Source organism: Carcharhinus amblyrhynchos, chromosome 9 (assembly GCF_965287045.1).
Source record: "Carcharhinus amblyrhynchos chromosome 9, sCarAmb.v2.hapA, whole genome shotgun sequence".
In the NCBI taxonomy this organism is placed as follows: Eukaryota; Metazoa; Chordata; class Chondrichthyes; order Carcharhiniformes; family Carcharhinidae; genus Carcharhinus; species Carcharhinus amblyrhynchos.
This window is the reverse complement of record NC_137332.1, coordinates 25,177,352-25,199,909: the sequence shown is the minus strand read 5'-3', so window position 1 is coordinate 25,199,909 and position 22,558 is coordinate 25,177,352. Positions and strand designations below refer to the sequence as shown.

The 22,558-nt window shown below is 43.0% G+C and overlaps 1 protein-coding gene across 3 annotated transcripts in view; it reads right to left on the bottom strand.

The window, feature by feature from the left end:
- Window positions 1–22,558, bottom strand: part of st3gal3a (ST3 beta-galactoside alpha-2,3-sialyltransferase 3a) — a 523,437-nt gene that overhangs the window by 31,075 nt on the left and 469,804 nt on the right. For all 3 annotated transcript variants that reach the window (XM_080195328.1, XM_080195327.1, XM_080195329.1), the window contains one exon: window positions 4,668–4,814. In XM_080195328.1, coding sequence (XP_080051454.1) covers window positions 4,668–4,814 — 147 coding nt within the window. The remainder of the gene's footprint in view (window positions 1–4,667; window positions 4,815–22,558) is intronic.

The following is a 22,558-nucleotide window of genomic DNA, read 5'->3' as shown; positions in this document are numbered from 1 at the left end:
TGGAAGCTGGGATAAGAAACATAGATCACAAATGGGTGTACGAGAAAAACAGAATATTTTGACACAACAGCTATATATTTGCTGATGATTGAATGTTAAAAGGTGTACATAACTTAGATACAATCAGGTTATTCGATGAAAACTATAATTAGAAGGGTGAGGGAGAATATAAAATTAACAAACAACTGAAAACCAACATAGTGTTGAAAATACTTGGAACAGAATCTTATCAAAACCCTTCATGTTGTTTTGATTTAATTTCACTAAAAAGATAGGTGGATAAATTATTATTTAATAACGGGACTGAAGGTTATAAGGACACGTACAGACAAAGGACACGATCTTGCTATTCACGCCACATTCCCACTGCAGCGAGGTCAGAGAAATTGGCGGCCAGCTAAATCGCTGTTCATTGCAGCAGGATGGGAAAATCTCGCCAGTGTGAACAGTGATAAGAATCCGGAATTAGAATCATAGAATTCCTGCAGTGCAGAAGGAGGACATTCAGCCCATCGATCATGCCACCACTCCCTGACATGTGCATCTTACCCAGGCCCTAGCCCCGTAACCCCAAGTATTTACCCACAAATCACTCTAACCTACACATCTTGGGACATTAAGGGGCAATTTAGCATGGCCAATCAACTTAACTTGCACATTTCTGGACCGTGGGAAGGAACTGGCATACCCAGAGGAAACCCACACAGACATAGAACATAGAACATTACAGCACAGTACAGCCCCTTCAGCCCTCGATGTTGTGTCAAGTTATGTCCAATCTCAAGATCAAGCTATCCCCTCCCTATAATTCTGGTGCACTCCATGTGCCTAACCAATAACCGCTTGAAAGTTCCTAAAGTGTCTGACTCCACTATCACAGCAGGCAGTCTATTCCACACCCCAACCACTCTCTGAGTAAAGAATCTACCTCGGGCATCCCTCCTATATCTCCCACCATTTTGCCCCCAGTAACAGCTACATCCACCCGAGGCATGGGAAGAATATGAAAACTCCACACAGACAGCCATCCAAGGCTGGAATTGATCCTGGGTCCCTGGTGCTGTGAGGCTGCAGTGCTAATCACTGTGCCATCTATGAACATATATTCTACGATAATCAGTTATTGGGACACTGTGAAATGTAACTCAATAGCAGAAGAATTATGAAGGGTGCAATGTTGGATTTATGTCATAATTTTTCATTCAGCTGGTTCTATAGACAAGGAAAGTTTAATTTGAGATTATAAACTTTTCTAGGAAATAAGAAAGGTCAGGAGAGTCCATGGCTAAAGCAGATCAGGCACAGTTTATCAGAAGGAATGGAGTTTAATGTGCAAAATGATCTTGTCTCATTCCATATTGTTTTGTGGTCTTGAAATGCATGCCATTTCCTGATAAAGCTGTCATGTTGGATGTCTGTTAATAGAAGTTTCCAGTCATGACATAAGAGTTAAGTAATTTAGTGCAGTTTGTGATATTAATTCTTGGCCCTGTTTATCAGAATTTTATTGACTCTAAGATTTTATTGGACATTTATCCTGGAATGCTGGATTGTACTGGTACCATCAATTTTACTAGCACTGATACTTCGTACTGTCTACTCACTGATACCAAAATGTATTCAGATGTTAATGGCATTTAAAAGAGTGGAAATACATCAATGCAAACTAGAAACTGTTTTTGATAAGTATGTTTCCTCCAAGGAAGATGTAGTAATTCTCTGCAATTAGCTCTGTGGGTGCATTTTCAACACACAGCTGTAATGGTCCAAAACAGTTCAGGACCGTCTACTCAAGGATAATTAAGGATGGGCAGTAAATGTTGAATGTGGCAGCGACACCTACATCCCATTAATGAATGAAAACAAACATTGCTCAAGAAATACAAGAAAGCTCTTCCACAGCTCAAATTTTTCTCAGGTGATTAACAAACTGTTAACACACGCACAAAAAAATTAGTAAAAAGATTAAGAGTTCCCAGGAAGGCCAGCCCAACTGTGAGAAAACAAGTATAGGAAGTCAAGGAAAGAGGGCGACTTGATTTACATTCTCCTAGATTCCCAACTGACATTCTTCCCAATCAAACACAAAAAAACAGATTGGCCACATTTGTTATTTGTGGCACTTTGCTGTATACAAAACTGGTTGCCAAGTTTGCCTTTGAAGGAACAGTGACAGTACTTCATCGGCTGTGATATATTTTGCAAAGGATGTAAGATGTTTCATGAATGCACATTATTTTTTCCTTAAGCTCACACAATGTAGCAGCAAGTCCTGCAAAATCCCAACATGGGTACGAGATTTATCAACTATAGCTAAGACCTGACAATATGGGCTGAGGGTGGTTTTGCCAGGATTTGGAGGCACGTTTCAGTGCATGAAAGGCCACACTTAGTTTTTAACGAGGAAATCTGAGTTTTTTTCTGCATTTCTAAACAGCGCCCACTTACCTTGTGCCATTTTGCAGGTGGAAATGCCTAGGGTGCCCCTGAGGTCAGGTGCCTTATTTTAAATGGGGGACAAAAATCAGATTTCCTCCAGCACAACATTTAAATCTGGTGGTGCAGCTTCTTGGAGGCCCATTAAAAGCCAGATTTGACAGTTCATAAGAAAATGGGATGCTAAGAAGTATGGCACACACTGAAAGGTACACACTCAAGGGGGCAGTAGCACAGTGGTTAGCACTGCTGCCTCACAGCGTCAGGGACCTGGGTTCAATTCCCAGCTTGGGTCACTGTCTGTGCACAGTCTGCAAATTCTCCCCGTGTCAGTGTGAGTTTCCTCTGGGTGCTCTGGTTCCCTCCCACAGTCTGAAAGATGTGCTGGTTAGGTGCATTGGCCATGCTAAATTCTCCCTCAGTGTACCCAAACAGGTGTTGGAGTGCGGCGATTAGGGGATTTTCACAGTAACTTCATCACAGTGTTAATGCAAGCCTACTTATGATGCTAATAATAAATAAACTTTCAAAACTCAAGTGTTTTCTCACCTTCATGTGGCAGATAGTGAAATGTGAATTCAGTAAAAATCTAGAATTAAAAGACTAATGATGACCATGAAACCATCTAGTTCACTAATGATCTTTAGGGAAGGAAATGTGCCGTCCTTATCTAGTCTGGCCGAGATGTGGTTGGCTTGTAAAATGCCTTTGAAACTCAGTCCAAGAACAGTTAGGGATGAGCAAAAAATGCTGGTCCAGCCAGCAACGCCCACATCCAATTAATAAAAGGAGATGTGGATGTGTTTTTAATGCAGTGATTCACGCACTTTCCTTTTGTAAGCTGACCAGCCTTGTGTTTTGTTTACATGCATTACACAGAGCTTTTCTAATGGAAAAGTGATCATATTGCAGTGAAAGGATTATCAAAATGTCAAGCTGTGCTGTCATATTCTTTACCACGAACTAAGTGGCTCTTTCTGATAAAAAAAGACTGGTTTTGACACTTAAAAATATCTAACCATCTGCTTCCCTACAATAACTGAGAGCAATCTGCTTTAAACTGAAATAAGCAGCTGTCTTTTCCCCAGAATTAATCCTATGGAGGCTTTTATTAGATGTTGAGGGATTCACTTTTTCCAAGGAATGATATTATACATAATCTGAAGTGCACTGGTTTCTTCTCACAGTCCAAAGACGTGCAGGTTAGGTAGATAAGCCATGGCAAATGTGCAGAGTTATGGGATAAGGTGGGAGTGGGCCTGGGTAAGATGTTCTTTTGGAAAGTTGGTGCAGATTCAATGAGCTGAATGGCTTCCTTCTGCACTGCAGGGTTTCCATTGCTCTATTCATGTTGCATACTGGGTGAGTGGGAATGGCAAAGGAGGCTACATGGAGGTTGGGGAGTGGGGGGTGTAGGGGTGGCATGGGTGACCTGATGGGGTATGGAGGGTACATAGGTGCAAATAAATAACATAGGTTGGCATGGGAGCTGACAGATGAAATTTGGGGCCTTCAAATACAATAGGGAGAACTGAGGCAGGCCTTCAAGCTGCCCTACCTTTGCACCTACACTCCTCTTGCACTGGCAAACTGCACTGTGAATCCAACCCCAATATAGAAAGACAAAAATGGCATGGTTGTGCAGTTCATGAGCTGTCAAAGTCTGCAGGGTACATTTTCCAGAGCCCAGAGGAAGATTCATCCCTATTTAATAAAAGAAATATATCCCAGATGGTGTACAATACACAGCAAATTTCAGAAGGGGTTGAACTCTTGCCTCAACTCACAAGCTACTCTTGACTTGGACACTGGTAGCGATAGCAACTTACATTAATTTGTACTAAAACATTATATGGTGCTTCACAGAATCAAGATACAACAAAATCTGACATTGAGCCACAAAAGGAGACATTGGGACAGATAATCAAATGCTTGGTCAAAGATGTCAACCTCAAAGACAGTTTTCAAAAGGAGAAAGTGGAGAAGAGGTTTCGGGAGGGAATTCTGAGTTTAGGGCCTAGGAAGCTGAAGATGTGGCTATTCGGGTGCAGTCAGTAAAATGGAGGTTGTAAGACGGAATAATGTGGCTCTATGGTCTTGTTTCTTATCGTTTAGGGACTTAAAAAGAAAAATCATCCACATTTGTAGTCCATGTAACAGCTAGGTGGCATAGTTTGTTGTTAAAATGCTCCAGAAAACAGCAGATTTACCAAGGGTCTGAGATACCTTACCTCTTTGATGGCTGACATCTTAACATTCTCATAGTAATGAAGAGGTGCATTTGGAGCATTCATATCATAGCCAAACCCGGCCACTGCCACTTCATCACAGTTGTGTAATGCCATTGTTATTGCCACTGTACCTAGTGTTGGGATATTCTGTGAAGAAAAATAAAGTATGCAGGATTAAATACATAAAGCAAGAGAACAAAACTTTGGGAGATTATTAATTGAGAAATACAATTCTTCATTGACTCCGAGATCTTGAAATACCTTGAACCAAAGGATCTGGATGGGCTAGGGTTAGGGATGTGGTTTCAAATATATTTATTCTTCTCTCAAAAAGAATAGCTCCTGTAGACCAACTGTAGAGCAACATATTATGCTGCACACCTATGAATGGCCAAAGTCTTCTTAGGAAAGTCAACTTGATATTATCATATAGAGTAGTAAGGGAGAGTTTGTGCCAATAACTCTCCATCAAATGAAAAACAAAGCTCAGATACTACACTGAGTATCAATCTGGTGCACTGTTAGCAGTTTCTCCTCTGGGGTAGAAGGTTGTGTGTTCAAGAACAACACCAAAGGGATGACTAAATAATCTTGGCGAACTAATCTGTGCAGCACTTAGAGTGTTTGCTTTATTACAGAGGTGTTATCTTCCATATGTTATGATAAACCAAGGCCCTGTCTATCCTCCTGGGAGTTATAAAACGTACTATTATATTATTCGAGTAAGAGCACGGGAATTTTCCTGATATCCTGGCCAACATTTATCCCTCAACAAAGATCAATCCAGTAAAATTTCTCTGAACCACCTCCACTACATTTACATCCTTAAGGACACCAAAACTGCACACAATATTTGAGAAGTCTCCCCAATAGCCTGTATAACTGAACCATAATATCCTTGCTTTTATGTTCAATTCCTCTTATATTGAAGGATAACATTCCATTAGCCTTCTTAATTACTTGCTGTACCTGCATACTAACCTTTCGTGACTCCTGCACTGGTTCACAGAAGTCCCTCTGCATCTCAGCATTCTGCAGCTGTTCTCTGTTTATTACTTCGCTTTTAATTCTTCCTGCCAAAGTGAATAACTTCACACTTTCCCACATTATGCTGCCAGATTTTTGCCTGCTCACTCTGCAATCTCCTTACGTCTACTTCACAACATACCATTCTACCCATCTTTATGTCACCTGCAAATTTAACTACCATGCCTTCACTCCCCTCATCTATCTCACTGATGTAAACTGGAAAAGTGCAGACCCTTGTGGGACTCCACTTGTCACATCCTGTCAACTTGAAAAAGACCCATTTATGCATAACCACTGTTTTTGCCAGCCAATCAACCTTCTACCTGTGCTAATATGTTAGCTCCATACAATGAGTTTTTATTTTCCGCAACATAACCTTTGATGTGACACCTTATCAAATGCTCTCCTTTATCCACAGCATATGTTAATCCTTCAAAGAATTCCAATAAATTGGTTAAGCAGGATTCCCTTTTCACAAAACCGTGCTAACTCTTCCCAATTATCTCAGGTTTCTCTAAGTGCCCAACTAACCTCCTTAATGATTGATTCTAACACCTTGCACACAACAGGTGTCAAGCTAAACAAGCCTATAGTTTCCTGCCTCCTTCCATTCTTGAGGGATTACATTTGCTACTTTCCAGTCTGTTGGAACCTTTCCAGAATCTAGCAAATTTTGGAAAATGAATACCAATGCAAATACTACCTCAATAACTTCTCTCTTACGACCCCAGGATGAAGTCCATGGGGATCTGAAGACTTGTCAACCCGAATTCCATCAGTTTGCTCAGTACTGCTTCCCTGGTTATTGTAATTTGACTAAGTTCCTCTCTTCACTTCACCTCCCGATTTCAAGCTGTTATTGGAATATTTTTGTATATCCTCTACAGTGAATGTTGAAGCATTTGTTCATTTTAACCATTTCTTTATTATCCACTATTAGCTCCCCATTCTCACTCTCAAGAGAAACAACACTCACATTATTTACTCTTTTCCTTTTTAAGTACATTTAAGTTTTTAAAGAAACTCTTACTGTCAGCATTTTTTTTACATTTCTAGTTAGCGTTCTCATCCTTTAATTTCTTTCTCCAGATTAACCTTTTAGCCCCTTGCTCTAAAGTGAGGGCTGGTAGGCAGACAATGCTTCCCGTGGCTTCCGTCCTGGGTTCCTATCCATGTCGCAGCTGAGGAAATGCCTTTCCTTAGTGGGGGCTGGCAAGAGGGTTGTGGGGGGGGAGGAAAGGAAGGTGCTTGAAAACAAGAGGCTCACACTGGGGATGCTGTGAATTACCCGGGTGGGATCCCATGGTAGGCCAGACTGTAAGGGCAGACTGAGGGATTCAGGAATGGGTTGTGTCTCCTCACCTGCAGTCTGAAGGGGGTGGATGACTGCAGTGTGACTGGAACCCACACTCAGGCAGCAGTGTGAGGACAAAGGGACAAAGGCTGCCAGGAAGTCCAAAACCAATTGCCAGGGGTGCTTGCGCATAATGGTAGATCTCAATGGGTCATGGAAAGCTGCACAGTTCTGCACCTCTTGTGACCTGGGAGAAACAGGATGCCCTCTGGGAAGGAGCTGGACATGCTCACTGCTAGCCTTAAGATCAGCTGTGCCTCATCTTCTGCCACTGACAGACATGTGGCTGAATAGCCACCCTAGACTCCCCTTACCAGTGACTATGTCAACAAATGCTGTTCAACCATTTAACGGAGACCATCTTTTAATCCTTTGCAAGTGCATGACTCACGCATTGAGCTGACATTCCCAGAAAGGCTGAAACATGGCACAGATAACACTGATGTGAGCCCCTATGTAAGGTGTAATGGGGATGTCTATTATCATGCAACCCACTCGAGGGGTGCATCGGCGAGGTCCCCCATCAGGATGCAAACACTGGTCACATGTAGCCACTTGACTGCCCTCAAACCTGATGCCAGGTTTCTTTGAGGGTGGCTTGGGAGCTGAGGGAATGTGGGCGTTTAGTGCCACAAACTCTGGTGGGTCCATGCTGCATCCTCCTGGAGTTGGCAAGGACCAATGTGGAGGTGTGGCTATAGTGTCTGTGTGGAGGGTGTGGGGGATTGCGGTGAGGCATCTACTGAGTGAGCTGTGGCTGGGTGGTGATCCCAGAGGAATTGAGAGAGAAGGGTCAGGACTCTCTCATGAACCCTTATAGCTCACTGTGGTTTTCCCTCCTTTTCAGTGCATGGTCTGAGGATCATGGAACCTAACGAGATGGCTATCCTACTTATTGGCATAGAATAGCGGCAGAGATACTGACATGCTGTGGCATCTGGCCAGGACCAGTTCGCTGCGGAGGAGGGAGAGACTGGGCCTGTCACTATTCTGGGAACAGCATCACAGATGTGAAGGTACCAGCCAAGGATATTCCAACATCAGTCAATGTACCTACAGATGTCACAGATGCAGTGCCAAATAAGGCAGTGTATCTCTTTGGGGCTGGTGGACCATCTCTGCCAGATACTGCAAGAGCTCGCACCACATGGAATGGAAGGACACCCACCCCCACTGTCCGTGGCCTTTAAATTCACAGCCGATCTGAATTTCTATGTGAGTGGCTCATTCCAGGGCAGCATGGGCAACATGTGTGGCATCCCCCAGTCAGTCACATACATCCGGGAGGTTCCAGATGCCCTTTGTGCGACAGCTCACATGTATATCAATTTGGGCCAGGACCATGAGAGCCAAGATGCCAAGGCCATGGGCTTTGCCACCTTAGCAAGTTTGATCCAGGTGCAAGGTTTAATTGCCTGCACCCATGTTGTCCCGTGCACTTCAGAGCTCCATGCGGCGGCATTCATGAGCCGCAAGGGATACATTCCCTCAATGTGCAGCTCTTCTGTGGCCACACAATGCACTTATGTAGGTGTGTGCAGGTTTCCTGGGCAGCATCCATGACAGCTATATTTTGGTGCACTCTCAGGTCCCAGCTGCCTCTGAGGGAGAGCAGCAAGTAGAGGAATGGCTCCTCGAGGACAGGGGCATCCGCTCTGGAGGTGGCTGATGACTTCAGTGCGGAGGCCCCAACACCTGCTGACACTTGTTCCAATGAATTGACAGTGCCTCCTTCCTGCACTGCCAATGTGAGAGGATCATAACACTGCCATTCTCATACTCCACAGGGACGAGGCTCTGGGTGAACGTGGTGGTTCCCCCAGGCTTAGTGGCATGAACAGCTAAATGGAGGCTCTGTGGGCAAACCAAGTGAAATTTATTGACAAATATTCAATTCTAAATGGTGACCTACCTACACTATCATCCAGGCCTATTTAGTGCCTACAGTGTTAGCACTGCTGCCTCACAGCACCAGCAACCCGGATTTGATTCATGGCTTGGCTCACTGTCTATGCAGAATCTGCACATTCTTCCCATGTCAGCATGGGTTTCCTCCAGGTGCTCCAGTTTCCTCCCACAGTGGAAAAAATGTGCTGGTTGGATGCACTGGCTATGCCAAATTCTCCCTCAGTGTATCCAAACATACACCAGAGCGTGACGACTAAGGGATTTTCACAATAACTTCATTGTTGTGTTAATGTAAGCCTACTTGTGACACTAATAAATAAACTGAAATGTTTTTAATTTTCGTGATCCTCCCACAACATCGGGGTGTATCCCCCGGACCCACAGCCGAGGTTGAGGCGGCCTGCTGACTTCCAGTCTTTTGCTCAAGATGGCGTGTGTGTGTGTGTGTGTGTGTCGGGGGCGGGGGGGGGAGGCAGGAGATGGGAGAGAGAGAGAGGAGGTGGTGGTGGCGATGGTGGTGTGCGTAGCCTTGAGGATCCAGGCCTGCTTTCGGACAGCACAGTGTGTTTGACTGCTTCCCTGCTTGATGTTAGGGGCTGAAGGTGCGTCACTCACAGAGAGGGGGCTGACAGAAGGGTTGGAGACACCCAAGGTCCCCAGGCTTTATTCCTGCAGATCCTCTCCCCTTTGGATTCCCAGCAGTCCCTGTGCTCCTCCATGAGATGAAGGGACAGCTGGAATGAGATCCAGAAGCCCTGCTGTCCTCTGGCACTGACACTCTGGATTCCAACCAGTGCCTGCACACCATGCAGTTAAAGCCCTGCACCATGGTGTGGACATCTTCTACCATGAAGTGCACATCCTGCATTAAGATCTCCACTGCGGATGCCAACCTCACAATTTTGGCTTCTATGCATTGCAGTGACAGCACCATCTCCTCGGATAGAAGATGGTTGGATTCCTCAAATTGGCCTTGCACTCTAAGGAGGGCTGCTGTCATCCCTTTCTGACATACGCGGCTCTGCCTTTGCAGCTCCAGCAGCTATGGGACGACCAGGCCCAGGGGCACGTCACTGGTAAGGAGCTCAGCACAATCCTGGACTCTGGCATCCCTCCGAGTGCCAATTCCCTAGAACGTCTCTGCCTCTGCCTGCTGTGGGTCTTCAACTGTGAGCGCTCATCAGTGACTGACTCAAAATCCTGCCTACTTAGTGATCTCGAGGTGTGTGTATCTGCATTGGTGCTGGATTGGGTGACACCCCTTCAATGGTGGGGTTGGAGAAGTCCCCTTCTGAATGGCTGAAGTCCAGTGGGTCCAGGGGCTGTGAAAATGGTCTGGCCTGTTCTGCTGGTTGGCCTGCAAGAGAAGGGACATGGCATCAGTGCATTACAGAGGATGTAGAAGGAACATTAATTACTCACTTGAGACTTGAGAAATGGACAGCCTGCGTGTTTATTTAAAATTTTTTCTTTTATCCATTCGTGGACTTGGGCATTGCTGGCTGGCCAGCATTTACTGCCCACTCCTAGTTGCCTAAGGGCAGTTGAGAGTCAACCACATTTCTGTGGCTCTGGAGTCACCTGTAGGCCAGACAAGGTAAGGATGGCAGATTTCCTTCCCTAAAGGACATTAGTGACCCAGCTGGATTTTTCCGACAATGGACAAAGATTTTATGGTTATCAGTAGACTCTTAATTCCAAATATTTTTTATTGAATTCAAATTCCACCATATGCCATGGCAGGATTCAAACCCGGATTCCCAGAACATTAGCTGAGTTTCTGGATTATTAGTCCAGCAATAATATCACTAGGCCATTGTTTCTCTGCTGTCCACACTTGAACAGCAGAGTAGGCGTGCTCTTCCTCCTCCCCAGCCAGGTTGAGGGTTTGCTCCTCAAAAATGTGGGAGGGTTCTCGGCTCGGGCATGAGTCCAGCTAGCTGCGTCCGCTCACGCCTCTTGTGGTTGAGTTTCTCCTGCAAAGACACAGAGGGCAAGAGTATAGGTGGGAGTTGTGACATTTAAGATGGTGATGAGGTGAGACAAGTATGGGGCTTGCGGGGAGGGAGCTGGAGTGTTCAGAGCACAGCAGCTACCAGGGGAACATAGTGATTGTGACATAAAGGGGGAATCTAGTGTCTGATGTTGGCAAAGGCCAAGGTAGTGAGTGAGTGAAAGAGTTGGGGTGTGAGGGGGTCTCCACAGTGGGAGACTATGGGTGGTCCACTTTACCCTGGCTGAGTGAAGATTCATCTTCTTCTGACACTGCTGCCCATCATCTTCTGGAGTGTGCTTGCACTGACTAGGGCTGCCACTGCATCCCAGGTGGAGTGATGACCCTGCTGGAAGACTGTCTCCCAAAGTTAGGGTAGAGTGCGCCCCACCTCTGCTCCATTCCATCCGGCATCCTGCTAAGGGCCCCCTCTGAAAAGTGCAGTACTACCTTCTTGCCTGCCGTTTCATGCAGTCACTGTGGAGCAGCTGCTGGGAAGTGCCAGGGATCAATGTATATGGAGCTCCCCAGTACTTGGATTGGTTGTCATTGGACAGCAGGCAGATCAGACGGAATGCGCTGATATTCATGGGTATAAAAATGATTTGGCCTGGAAACACACCAGCATTGTTGGCAGAAATCACTCCTTTTCTTGTGACAAAATCAACACTAGCCCCTAGTTACCTGCTTTTTGCACTTTCCTTTCTTGAACAATGGTGTTATGTTAGCTATTTGCCAATCTGCTGGAAACATTCCAAAATCTTCAAAAATTGTTTGAAGTTATGAACCAGTTCATCAGCTATCTGTGCTGTTACTTCTTTTAAGACAATAGGATGTAGTCCATCTGTCCCTGAGGACTTGTCAGCCGATAGATCTAATAGTTTTCCGAGCACTCTTCCCCTGGTGATGGTGATTGAGTTAAGTTCATCCCTTCCTATTATTTGTGATTTAAGAAGCTTTGGCAAGTTTTCAAAGCCATTTACCATAAAGACAAGACATGAAATACCAGCTGAACGCCTCCGGCATTTCTTTGTCTTCTGTTATCAGTTCCCCAGACCTATTCTACACAGGACCAGCACTAGTTTAATGAATTTCTTCCAACTGCAGAAACATTTACTATCTATTTTTATACCTCTAGTTAGCTTTCTCTCATGTTCTGATTTCTTTCTCTTTATTATCTTCTTAGCCATTCTTTGCTGGTCTTAAGATCTGTCCATTTCTCTGAGCAACCAGTAAGCTTTGCAGATCTGTACAGTGCTTCTTCCAAATTTAATATTATCCTTGAGCCTTTCTTTCTCACAAGGATAAATAAATACTTTCTGAGCAGTATTAAATATATCTGCCACTGCAACTCTATCTTTTAACCTAGTTCCAGTTCACCTCAGCCAACTCTACCTTCATACTCTCATAGCTACCTCTGTTTAGGTTTAAAACATTAGTTGTGGATCCACACAACTGACCATGAAATTCTATCATGTTGTGATCGCTGTCCCCATGCTCCTTTACTATGAGGTTAGTGATTAATCCTGTCTCATTGCACATTAGCAAGTCCACAATGGCCTGGTTTGTTCTAGAACACCCCGGAAAGCATTCAATTAACTCATTTTCCAGGCTATTTTTTGCCAATTTGATTTTTCCATGTAGATTAAAGTCACCCATGATTATCGCAGTATGTGTCTTACATATCCATTTATTTCTTCCTGTACATTCTGTCCTATAGTGCAACTACTCTTAGGGGGCCTAGAAATTACTTTCACAAGTGACTCTTCCCTTTACTGTTTCTCATTTCTACCCAAATTGACTTGCATCTTTTTTGCAGCTAAGGTCATGTCCTAGTACACCTCTAATTAACAGAGCACCCCACCTTCCTTTCCTATCTTCCTGTCACTCTGGTATGTCAAAAACGATCAATATTCAGGTTTCAGCCAAGTCTTTTGTCTCAGTAATGCCCATCAGATCACACATTTTTATTGCTATCTGTACTAACAGTACATCTCTTCTTGTTTTACAAATGCTACATGGAATCAGAAACAGGGGCTCCAGCTCTGTCTTTTTACTATTTTTGGTTTCATTTGCTGGTGCACTCTTACCCTTCCTGTCACACTCTGGAACTCATTACCCAAATTGCTGCTCTGCTCCATTACATTGTTGTTTCGCTTACTTTACATCTCCTCTCACATGATCCCTTCCCCCCACTATTAGTTTAAAGGTTTCTGCACTGCCCTGGCTATCCAATTCACGGGAGCACTGGTCCCAGCCGAGCTCAAGTGTAGAACATGCCGCTGGTACAATCCCCACTTTCCCTCGTGCTGGGGCCAGCGTCACATGAACCAGAATGCACACCATTACCCTTGCAGTTTTTCCCCTAGCTGCTCATACACCAGCACAATCTCTTTTGTGGTCCTAGCTATGTCACCATGACCACAGGGACATATCCCTCCCTATGCAAGCTCCTCTCCAGCACAGAGCAACACAGACACAAGGTGCGATTCTCTGGACCTGCAGCACTGCCCGAGTAGTGCAGCGGGCCATAAAATATCCGGGGGGGGGGGGGGGGGTGTTTGCCATAGCAGGTTTCACGAATCAGCATGAGGCTGATTATAATGTGGTAATGTCAGTTTCCACACCTTTAGCAAGCCCTGAATGGTATTCTACAGGTTCGCTACATCTCTCCCCACCATCGGGAGAGTCACAGAGGTTTACAGCATGAAAACAGACCCTTTGGCCTAACTTGTCCATGCGCTCTTTTTTTTAAACCCCTAAGCTAATCCCAGTTACCCGCATTTGGCCCATATCGCTCTATACCCATTGTACCCATGTAACTATCTAAATGCTTTTTAAAAGATAAAATTGTACCCGCCTTTACTACTACCTCTGGCAGCTTGTTCCAGACACTCACCACCCTCTGTGTGAAAAAATTGCCCCTTTGGACACTTTTGCATCTCTCCCCCCCTCACCTTAAACCTATGCCCTCTAGTTTTAGACTCCCCTACCTTTGGGAAAAGATATTGACTATCTACCTTGTCTATGCCCCTCATGCGCTTTAAGACTTCCAGCACCTCCTCTGTAATATGTACACTCCTCAACTCATCACTATTTATTTCCCCAAGTTCCCTAACATCCATGTTTTTCTCAACATTAAATACTGATGAGAAATATTAATTTAGGATCTCATTCATCTCTCGTGGATGAATACGTAGATGACTTTGTTGATCCTTAAGAGGCCCTACTCTCTCCCTTGTTACTCTTTTGCCCTTTATGTATTTCTAGAAGGTCTTTGGATTTCCTTTGCCTTATTTGCCAAAACAATTCCGTGTCTCCTTTTTACCTCCTAATTTCTCTCTTAACTCTACTCCTACACCCCCTTTACTCTTCAAGAGATTCACTTGATCCCAGCTGCCTATGCATGTCATGTGCCTCTTTCTTCTTGACCGGGGCCTCAATATCCCGAGTCATCCAGGGTTCCTGACTTCTTCCAGCCTTGCCCTTCACTCTAAGAGGAATGTGTTTATCCTGAATCCTGGTTAACACACTTTTGAAAGGATGCCACTTACCATACATCCCTTTGCCTTCCCACATTAACATTTGAATGTTCCTGCCTGATACCATCAAAATTGACCTTGCCCCAATTTAGAATTTTAACTTTTGGGACAGATCTATCATTCTCCATAGCTATCTTAAAACTAATAGAATTATGGTCACTGGTCCCAAAGTGATCCCTCACTAACACTTCTGTCACCTGCCCTTCCTTATTTCCCAAGAGGAGGTCAGGTTTTGCCCCCCTCTCTAGTTGGGCCATCCACATACTGAATGAGAAATTCCTCCTGAACACATTCAACAAATTTCTCTCCGTCAGCAGGTATTAAAGCTGTTAAAGCTAGTCCCCATAAACAGGGAACAGGCGTGATCACCCCGCTGGTGGGGACAAAGGCCACTGAGGCTCCCCCTGGAGGTCAGGGGCAGGGGAGTATCCTAGCGCTGCTCAGCAAGCACCGGACAGTGCCAATGGTTCGGAGGAGATGGGCTAGCCATGGTGTGGTGGTGGTGGGGTTGGGAAGTGATTGGAAGGCTGGCAATTGGGAGGCCGGCGATGGGGGAGTGAGGGGGCAGCACACATGTGCCAATCTCCCCACTGACAGATCAGCTGAGCATGCTGATGCCACTTCTCAGGTGGATTCGGGATCCGCCTCCCCCCTTACCAGAGTGAATCGCATTAGGGACTTTGGTGCAAAGAGTCCTGGAGATTCATTCCATTTAGCTTGCCCAAAAAATGTGTGGGAAAAACTCCTGTTTCTCTGTCCGCTGGGCATTTCGTTTTTTGGGGAGATTTGCTCTAACAGTCTCTGCTTCACTCATGTTGGTGCACTCGTCTATTAGTTTACATGGACTGCATACTTAATGTGAACATCACAGAATAAGATAGCCTTACAAATTGTATACATTTGTGAAGGTGTCGTTGGGGTGAAGGAGTATTGTATTACAGCTAATCTTTTTTGTTTAATAAATATTTTATTCTGTTGTTAAAAGTACATCAGCAGCCCTGTGACTCTGTCTACACACACTCTCTCCCAATATGCACTAAAAAAATTAACTCCTGTGACCTTCAAAAATTGCCATAATTATCCCTGATTATTTTACATTTAATGTCATCTCCACCCCTTCAAATGGACTTTTTTTCCCCCCTGAGCTGATTTTCTTAGCTATTACAGACTGGTAAAAGGTGACTTAATTTTAAATCAATTCTTTCACAGGCATATAAACGCATGTTCAAACTGAGCATGTCACAAGGGCACTTAATTAACCAAACACAGCATTCCTGTTGAATGGCCCAATCAGGGCACTGAAAGGAGAACAAAATAAGGACAGCGAAAAGCAGTCCAATCCCAAAGTTTGCTGGCAACCAAAAACCCAGAACTGGCAGCTGTGTAGCTCGTCTCTAACTTGTACGGTCACCAAGCATGGCTTCTTGTTACCTCAGAAAAATTATCCAAATGTCATTAGGGGGTGCTATTGTTTGGGGCAAAGCAGATGGATATTTACTGAAAACTATACATTTGTTTGTCCAAGCGGTTGGAGACCAGAGGATATAGATACACAAATTGTTGAAAATGGTAGGGTAGGTGGAGAAAGTGATTAGCAAGGCATTCGGAATCTTAGGCTTTATAAATAAAGGAATAGAGTACAAAAGCAAGGAAGTTATGGTGAACAATTATAAAACACTAACTAGTTCACCCTCAACTGGAGTAAGACATGAGAGACAAAAAAGATACACGAGAATGATTCCAGGGATGAATGGCTTCAGTTATGTGGATAGATTGCAGAATGTGATAGAAGTGTTCAGCGTCATGAAGGGTTAGGACAGAGAAAATGAGAAACTTCCTATTGACAGAAGGACCTGGAACCAGAGGACAACCACTGAAGGTGCTTGGCATAAAATCCATTGGTAACATGAGGCAAACATATTTTTAACCAAATGGAAAATTAGGATGCAGAATGTACCGTCTGAGGCTGTAGTGAAGGCAGATTCAATTGTGGCCTTCAAAACAGAAGTGTAATTGTCAGAATGGAAAATATCGAAAAGTCTATGGAGAAAAGATGAGGGAAAGGGACGAGCTAAGTTACTCTTGCAGAGATCCAGAGGCCCAGAGACATAACATGCTGAATGGTCTCTTTCTATATTGTAGCCATTCTGTAATTCATAGCTGATGTTTTTGGTCTGAAACCAGATACCCAAAGTGAAAAAGCCTAGTCGTGACATCGCACAATTTGAAAACAAAATTTACTCACAACTTGTACAAACAAAATTAATAATAAATTATGTTTTATACAATTTAAGAATTGGAACCACATCATTTTCATTAAATATCAATAGCCATGAGGGTTTTAACCCAGAACAATATTCTCTCACAGACAAATGGTGCAGACTAAGGAGCCCTAGATTGTTTCATAATGAAGAAAGTGCTAGCAGAGCAAAGAGTACATGCTATATGCTGCAGGTATATTTTGGCATTTCCTCATTGGGATGGAGATAAAGAATGGGGTGGGGGGTGGGTTTGCATCCAGGGCCTGTGAGGAAGGATTCGATTCACGGTTGCACTTGTTTTTTTTAATTCATTCATGGGGAGTGGGCATTGCTGGCTAGGCCAGCATTTATTGCCCATTCCTAAGAGCCCTTAAGAGTCAACCACATTGTTATTGATCTGGAGTTGTACTTCCATCAGACTAGTTTCCTTCCCAAAAGGACACTAATGAACCAGATGGTTTTTACGACAATTGACAATGGTTTCATGGTGATCATTAGACTTTTAATTCCAGATTTTTTTACTGAACTTAGACTTCAACATATTTGAATGTTGGCAATATTTGAAGGTAGAGATGCCAGCGTTGGACTGGGGTAAACACAGTAAGAAGTCTCACAACACCAGGTTAAAGTCCACCCAGATTATTTGATAGTAATCCCACAAGCTTTCAGAAAGTGTTCCTTTGTTAGGTATGTGGAAGGTTCCACATATTTGAACCCAGGTCCCCAGGGCATTACTCTGGGCCTCTGGATTATTAGTCCAGTGACAATAACACTATGCCACTGCTTTCCTTGTGACAGCATACATGTTTATTTATTAGTGTCACAAGGAGGCTTAAATTAACTCTGCAATGAAGTTACTGTGAAAATCTCCCAGTCACCACACTCCAACTCCTGTTCGAGTACACTGAGGGAGAATTTAGCATGGCCAATGCACCTAACCAGAACATCTTTCAAACAGTGGGAGGAAACTGGAGCACCTGAAGGAAACTACACTGACTCTGCACAGACAGTGACCCAAGCCAGGAATCGAACATGGGTCCCTGGCGCTGTGAGGCAGCAGTGCTAACCACTGTGCCAGGAGGTTTCAGTTTGGGCACCAAAGTTGTCACCAGGTGGTTTCAGCTGAGGATTCAGAGAAGGGATGGGAGTTGTGGGGCTTAGTCAGTAAATTGACTATTGGCGTTTGAAGAAAAAAGGAGAGAAATGGGATTTCCATTCCTCAGAAATATGCAAAATAATTTATGAATGTTTTTGTATATTGAGAGTTTTGTGCTCAAGTTGAGGGATGTCAGCAATAGGATTGGATATTTGCCATATGTTTGCTTCAGATGTGGGGAAAGGATGCCTCTGTTTGTCCTTACTCAGTGCAGTGCGCTTCCTGCCAGCTTCTTTCCTGTCATTGAAACTTTAGGAGGTCATGTAGCATCTCAAAATCAAAGTTCCATGGTCCAATTTAATCCTGTTTAATAGAAGCCCCTTTGCTGACTTAATATTTTAATGTTCATTGTAATTTTATATTCTTTGTTTTAAGATCATAATTTCCTCAATAGCTGACAGAAGAAAACATAAGCATGTTCTATCCCTGGGCCATGAAGAGAGGAGAAAGACAAGAGAATCAAACTAATCTGTCTGGAAAGCAACAAGCTTGTTGCTGGATGGTAAACATATGTTTAGCATTCTTCTATTCAATTCAGAAATGCTCAGTGTCAGACAGAACCACTGATATCTGAAGCTCTTGTAACTGCGTGAATGATAAAGCAGAGCTTGATGTGGTATCTTTTAATAATGTCATTACATTGATGCCTTATCATTTTGTTTCACATAGTAGTCATTAATGCATACTGATGTGGCTGACAACACACTGATAACATGTACCTTGAGCTCCTGTCATCCAATTCTCCAGGAATCGAAGGATTTCCTGGATTGCCAAGCCTCAACATGTAATCAGAAGTAGAATTACCATAGCAACAAAATTGGAATTGAGTGCTTTAGCTAATTTATTTATCTTTTAAACTGAAAACATAGATCATTCCCAGTCAAAACACAATTGGTAGCTAACCTTCAACAGTAACAAGAGATTTGTACTTAAGGGCTGTGACAAACATTAGAGACTTGATGGATTTAGAATGTGCCAGCGAGCAGAATGGCCTAAAGTTCCTGTCTTTGGGGGTTGTTCATCACTTTCAGCTTGGAAAGCAGGAACTCTCCAAATCCACTTTCACATCAATGCTGATCTTAGAATAAGTCAGCTAGAGTCGTCATTACTCAAGATGAACAACAATTTGTCCATTTTTCTTCACTGCCTAAGCCACAGGTGAAATCAATCTCTGTTAACCTGATAGAGTGGATTAGGGATCTGTGAGGTTACATGTTACAATAGCTTCTTTGATGTTCTAAAAATGCTACTGGGAGATTTTTGTTACACACCTCGCTGATGTTAAATGCAAGTGTATCCCAAAACCCAGAGGGGTAACTTGAACACTGGCTTGTAGTGGTGTGTGTGTCTGTGCGTGTGTCATTTTTGGGATTATGTGAGGAAGATATACAACCAATGAAGAAACAGCCCAGTCATTCTTCTGACAACTATTGAGGAAATTATGATCTTAAAGAATATAAAAATACAATGAACATTAAAATATTAAGTCAGCAAAGGAGCTTCTATTAAACAGGATTAAATTGGACCATGGAACTCTGATTTTGAGATGCTACATGACCTCCTGAAGTTTCAGTGACAGGAAAGAAGCTGGCACGAAGCGCACTGCACTGGGTAAGGACAAACAGAGGCATCCTTTCCCCACATCTGAAGCAAACATATGGCAAATATCCATTCCTATTGCTGACATCCCTTAACTTGAGCACAAGACTCTCAATATACAAAAACATTCATAAATTATTTTGCATGTTTCTGAAGAATGGAAATCCCATTCTCTATTTTTTTTCTTCAAATGCCAATAGTCAATCTACTGACTAAGCCCCTAAACTCCCATCTGAATCCTCAGCTGAAACCACCTGTTGACAACTTCTTATTGTGTGTGTTTTTGTTTTTCTTTTATGTTAATAAATATTCTTTATTAATTGTTCACACAATGACTGTGACAGTTAATGATACTGGTGGCTATACACTTAATTTTACAGGGAACTACCCCTTGGTCCTCAAAACTGCCTTTGTTTAAGTGAACTGTGACACATTTCTTCTCGCGGACAACATCCAATATTAAGTAATTCTCTGAGCTAAATTCAGCAAATAATTACCACTACCAGCTTAAGGTGGCCACATCTGGGAAAAAGTCTTCTGGTTCAGCGAAGGCAGAAAATGGCATTTCTTTTGGGAGACCACAGCTGCAACTTACTCATGTTTAGCTGTCTCTCTACCTTGCCTTCCTGTTTTCCCCACTTTGTGGAGTCGGCTTTTAGCAAGTAGGTGTCAATTTCCTTATTTCCCCACTTTGAAGTTACCATGTCCATTGCTTCATTGTTCTTTTTAATCACATACGTAAAATACTTACTTCTCACCGATAGGCTAATTCGCATCTCATCACTTTTCAAGCCATCAGCCTCTGATCAACTCCTGGCTTTCACTTTTTAAAAAATCTTAATTTTCCCCAATCTTAACAATTGTATCATTGTTAGTACTTTCAACACTTGTTTCATTATAAACTAAAGGCGTGTTTTCTTTGACCTTTTATTTCAATTCCATTCTTCCCTGTTTCAAGTCCTTCTGGGCACACCACATCCCCCTGAGAGCAATAGCAGTTCATCTGATAAAATGCTTTCTACAGCACTGCCATGTAACTGACATCAAGGACAAGTGTGGCATCATAATTGTCTCCAATTTGGTTCCATATGTACTGCCAGTACTCTTCCAATGTCTAAAACGAGAAATTGATCTTGGCTATTTTACAATCCTTACTACCTGCATGAACTCAAAAATTACCATAGCAGGGTTACAAGGAGCCAAACTGCAGAATCATTTTCTGAATGTGATATGTTAGAGCACTGATGGAATTGTTCTCCAGTGCAGTTCAGATCAAAGAACAGATGTCACTCCTCCTATTTCTCAAGAGTTGAAGGGTAACTACCCTATTATGCTCGTAGGTTTGGACTCCTCACAAGTGGAAATAGCTTCACCATCTCTATCCTATTGAATAGCTCCATAATTTTAAAAATCTTGACATTTTTATTTTTGTGCTCAGCAACTATCTTCTTGCCTCTATTTTTTGAAAGTGTTAACCATTACTGTGGGGACGGTTCCAAGAGTCATCTGGTCATTAGTCAGATGGTTAATATCAATAGGTTAGTCCATTTCGGTGGGCATCAGTAGGTAACATACTTGTTTCTGACCATGGTTCAAGCCCATTCCAGGCACTCAAGCAGGCGACACTAAAATATAGCAGCGTACTTCCAATGAAACATTCACCTAAGAGGTGAATGTAAATTAGCTGACGCTGCATACATTTTGCAGAAATGAAGCTGTGGCACTGAACTTCAATGCCACCTAAAGGGACCAGTGTCAGAGAAGTCCAGTGCCATTGTGACCATTATTGGCATTATGGTTCCTCTGCTGGAAGTGGTATCTAAGTCTACAGCAAGCAACTAGCACAACTACTTTATATTCCCCACAACAGAAACTCAGCCTTAGAAAACTCCGCTGATTGGCAAAGTTGAAATGTCACCACCTTGCTCTATAAGTGAAGGGGCATGGGTACCTCTAGGTACATGCCAGAAATCTGCAATGTTCCCTGATAAGGCTTGACCACATTGTACTGCATCTCCTCACCATATTGCTCCTCACCCCATGGGGAAGTATCATAGTGTTTTGTACTAATTGTTTAAAGCTGTAAACAGTGAAACACCATAGAGCCAAGAATTGCACTAAATCTATCAACAAAGTTTAGACTGACAAAGTACAAAATCAATCAAGTACTTGGTATCAAAGCAGGAGCTAACAAATCCCTAGAATGCATCCTTCAAAAACATTTCTGCTTATCGGCAGTTGCCTGGCAATCCTGACCACATCAACAGAAAAGATATACAGCAGAGAACACCATTGAAATGTCATTTGTTTTGGACAATATCTCAGTGGTCTTTTTTTTGGGCAGGGATTTGGATCCTCCAATGATTCCCAACCAGCCTCAAAATGAGGAAAAATTAGGACAGTCTAGCCTTACTTATGGAAATTACAGCCTGTAAGCAAATTACTGTGCGAAGGCGTAAACTACAACGATCCCCCCCTTCCAAATTAGGCTGCTCATTTTTTCGGGAATGATGGCAAAAATGATAATATCTAAGTGCGAATAGCACTCATTTATCAGATTGCTTAAATGGGCAGGAATGTGATTTTTTTGAATAGTGCGAATCAAGATCAAACACTGAAGTAATATTAACTCAACTGTATCATTCCTTCTGCAAAAAACATTTCTGTTTTGGAACAGTGCTTGCTGTTAATACAGAACCCCTATTTCTTTGCTTTAATGTGACCCTTAGACAAGAGTGGTGTCAGAGGTCAGGTGAAGTACAAATATTACACCCCTGTTCAAAAAAGGGTGCAAACATAAGACTGCAACTATAAATCAGTCAGATTAACTTTGTTGCTGGGGAAACTTCTAGAAACAATTGTCCAGGACAAAATTAATATCTGTAATCACGTACAAATGCTAGTCAATTGAAAGCACGTACTTGTTAAGGGAAAATTTAACTTTCTGATGTATTTCTGAGTAGGTAACAAGGTTGATAAAGCAATGTTGTTGATGTGGTGTACATAGACTTCCAAAAGGCATTTGATAAAAGTGCTGCACAACAGCCCT